Source organism: Aplysia californica, unplaced genomic scaffold (assembly GCF_000002075.1).
Source record: "Aplysia californica isolate F4 #8 unplaced genomic scaffold, AplCal3.0 scaffold00642, whole genome shotgun sequence".
NCBI classification, from domain to species: Eukaryota; Metazoa; Mollusca; class Gastropoda; order Aplysiida; family Aplysiidae; genus Aplysia; species Aplysia californica.
Genome location: NW_004797912.1, coordinates 352562 through 355458, shown reverse-complemented (window position 1 = coordinate 355458; position 2897 = coordinate 352562). Strand labels below are relative to the sequence as shown.

Below are 2897 nucleotides of genomic sequence, written 5' to 3'. Positions count from 1 at the left end.
AGAGAGAGAGAGAGAGTGCGTAAGGAAGAAGGAGCAAACCACACGCAGAGCATCAACCAACCACCCACGAACAGCAACCGCATTTTTAAAGTTAAGACACGACTATAAATTTATGAATACAAACTATACTATGAATAAGACCTTTGACTTCTGATCCATCCCAGGTGACAACTTTGAGACAGGTCAAGGGTACGACGCCAAGGGAGACAAATACGACATGCTACCCAATAGCCGGGGACGTCCGGCACTACGAGATCCCCTGGATAGATTCTAAATCTGATCGGTTCAGAGTTATCATTTCTGTTGCCTGAAACCAAAGTTGTACAGATTACGATAGTTCGCAACTCCCTTCAGACCAATAAAGCTGTTGATTTTGGGAGTACTCACTCGAGCTTTAAATATTCGAGTACCCGCTCGAATCCAAAACCTCCGAGTACTCGGGTAATTACTCGATTATAATATGTTCCTTTCTTTTCACACAAAGAGGGCTTTTAGTAGAAACTAAGATTATGCAATTTGTTGTATCGCTTTTGTTTCCTGCTCCACTGTTTTTTTCTCTTCCTTTTATTGGTGCCCTATTCAAATCATCTCGGTTATCTTAATAAATAATAGGCTACTTTTGTCTTTGTTTTCACTATTTACTATTATCAATATTTCTATTTCTGACTTAGCATTTTAATACATGTAGATGCTATGAATTAGTATAACTGTTAACATTTATTTAGGCATCAGCAAAATTAAACTGCCATTGAACCTGTGCTCATGATTCAAAGACTTGAGTACTCACCCGAGTATTTTCATAATTACCCCGACTTGGACTCGAGTATTTAATAAATTAATAACTCCGATTTGAACTCGAGTGCGAAATACTGGACTTGCACACCTCTACAGTTGGTGCTGGTGTTGTACATGTATTATTCGGTATTGCTTCAACCCACCTCTCCCTCCCCTGCCATCCCCGAACACTCACACACAATAATTCACTCTATTTGTGGAAAAAGAAAGAGCGTTGTTGAACTAGGCCTATGCCTATATACAATGCAGTATCCCCACGTTTTTTAAAGACATTATTTTAAATGAAAATTATTATTCTACTTTAAATTTGTTAAAGCATTTTTGTGGGAACGTTTCTTTCTTTGAATTTAACTTCACATATAGGCCCTTTTTTTCTCACAAATTAAAAAAAATGTACCTGCGTATAGTACATAATATGAATGTTGTGCATACTGTCTGGATCTTAATGGTTTTTAAAAATATTTTTGTTTCTGTTGTTTTTTTAAAACCTGATTTTGTTTTGTTTTTCTATAACACAATATTGTCATTCTGTTGAAACCTAATTTGCAATTTTACCTAGGAGTATCCATAACTTAACGAGAAAAATATTTTAACTCCTGCAACGTGAAAGCCCGCCCCTCCAGCCCCCCCCCCCCTCTTTCTCCGGTCAAACCCCACACTTAAACACATAACCCACTATGGTTGGTTTTCAATACAATGTGATATATTCAGACGAAAGCTGTTGTTTAGCTGACACGATATATCTATGGATCCACACTTTTAATGGTGTTAATTTTAACTTACTTTTTCTTCTATTGACATAATGGTTGTTCCCTTTTTCAAAACCCAGCAGGCGTGAACAGCGTAAAGGTAGGCGCCTACACAATCGTTTATCTAATTACTTGATCTATTTATCTAATCTATCAAACAAAGGGAAAAGAATTATCATTAATACAATTTAATTATATAGGTCTTCCATTTTTTTCATTACCTACAGTGCGATAAGTTTTCCTCAGGATTTGCCACTTCTGGATGTAGACTGTCATGATGTAAACTTTATCTATTATCTTGCATCTGTGTTTGTCGCAGCCGCCATTTTTTTGCATTTTTTGGTCCGCGAATTTTGAAATTTTCAAAAAATACGAAAAAAGTTACTTCAAAACATATTAGAGCATGTATTTTAATAAGTTTTAAGATGTCCCTGTGTATCTATTTTCATGCGGAGAATATAAGTACATTACATAGATCTACTATTTATATTGCTGTCTGTCTTTCATTTTTCCCTCTTTGTAGTGTTTTAATTTGTTGAGTTGGTGTCTTAATTTTTCAAAAAATGTTCTGATTTGTTTTTCTTTTTTTGTGTTTATACAGCGTAATGTCATTTAATTTAATGCTGTTACTACCCTTTTAAAAATATAAGTGTGTTACGTTAGAGCGTGTCTCCACCAAAACCGAATACTAATACCGGCACGCCCCAATGGTGTGTGATTCCATAATTTACTTGTATTATCTTGTAGGCCTACTTTTTCTTGAATTACACACGCTTAGGGTTAAAACAGCATATCTTCTGATAGGTGGACACGCGATCTGACTTGATAATTTTTCCGGTTATTTATGCGGTTCTAATTTTGGTTTCATTCTAACTCACTCTATTGTGAAATCTTTATTTTTCACGTTTTTACCGTGTGGGTGACAGCAAATGATATTCTGGATGCTTTCAACAGAGCACAAGAAATTCTGGTGCTTTAGATTGTTACCTCTATCAACATATTGCTATATTATATATACGTCGTCACAGAGAGTTGAAAGCTTGAAATTAATGGCAACTTTTGGACAAAAAAATGGCAACAAACGCAGATGCTAGCCTAGTATTATCAACCATGAAGCCAGGGTATATCAACAAATTTGGCGCGCTTTAACTTGAATTGGAGCCAAAAAAAACACCCAAAACAAAAAAAAACCCCACGATAAACAGGCGAAACAGAGAAAACAGTTACATTTATGACGTTGGATCAGAATAAAGAGAAATTTTGAGCATAGTATGATAGTTTCAAAGGTTGGTTTGTTCATTTCATTTTTGTGACTAAAATGTTTATTCTATCCAACAAATCATGATCATAACA

The 2897-nt window shown here is 35.3% G+C and overlaps 1 protein-coding gene across 1 annotated transcript in view; it reads left to right on the top strand.

Moving 5' to 3' along the window:
• The window catches only part of LOC101855594 (cadherin-related family member 1), a gene marked incomplete in the record, with an annotated part of 17980 nt that extends 16612 nt beyond the window's left edge, over positions 1–1368 (top strand). Inside the window, 1 exon segment of the mRNA XM_013087813.2 lies at positions 165–1368. Within this exon segment, the coding sequence (XP_012943267.1) occupies positions 165–274 (110 nt within the window).
• Positions 1369–2897: the final 1529 nt, after the last annotated feature.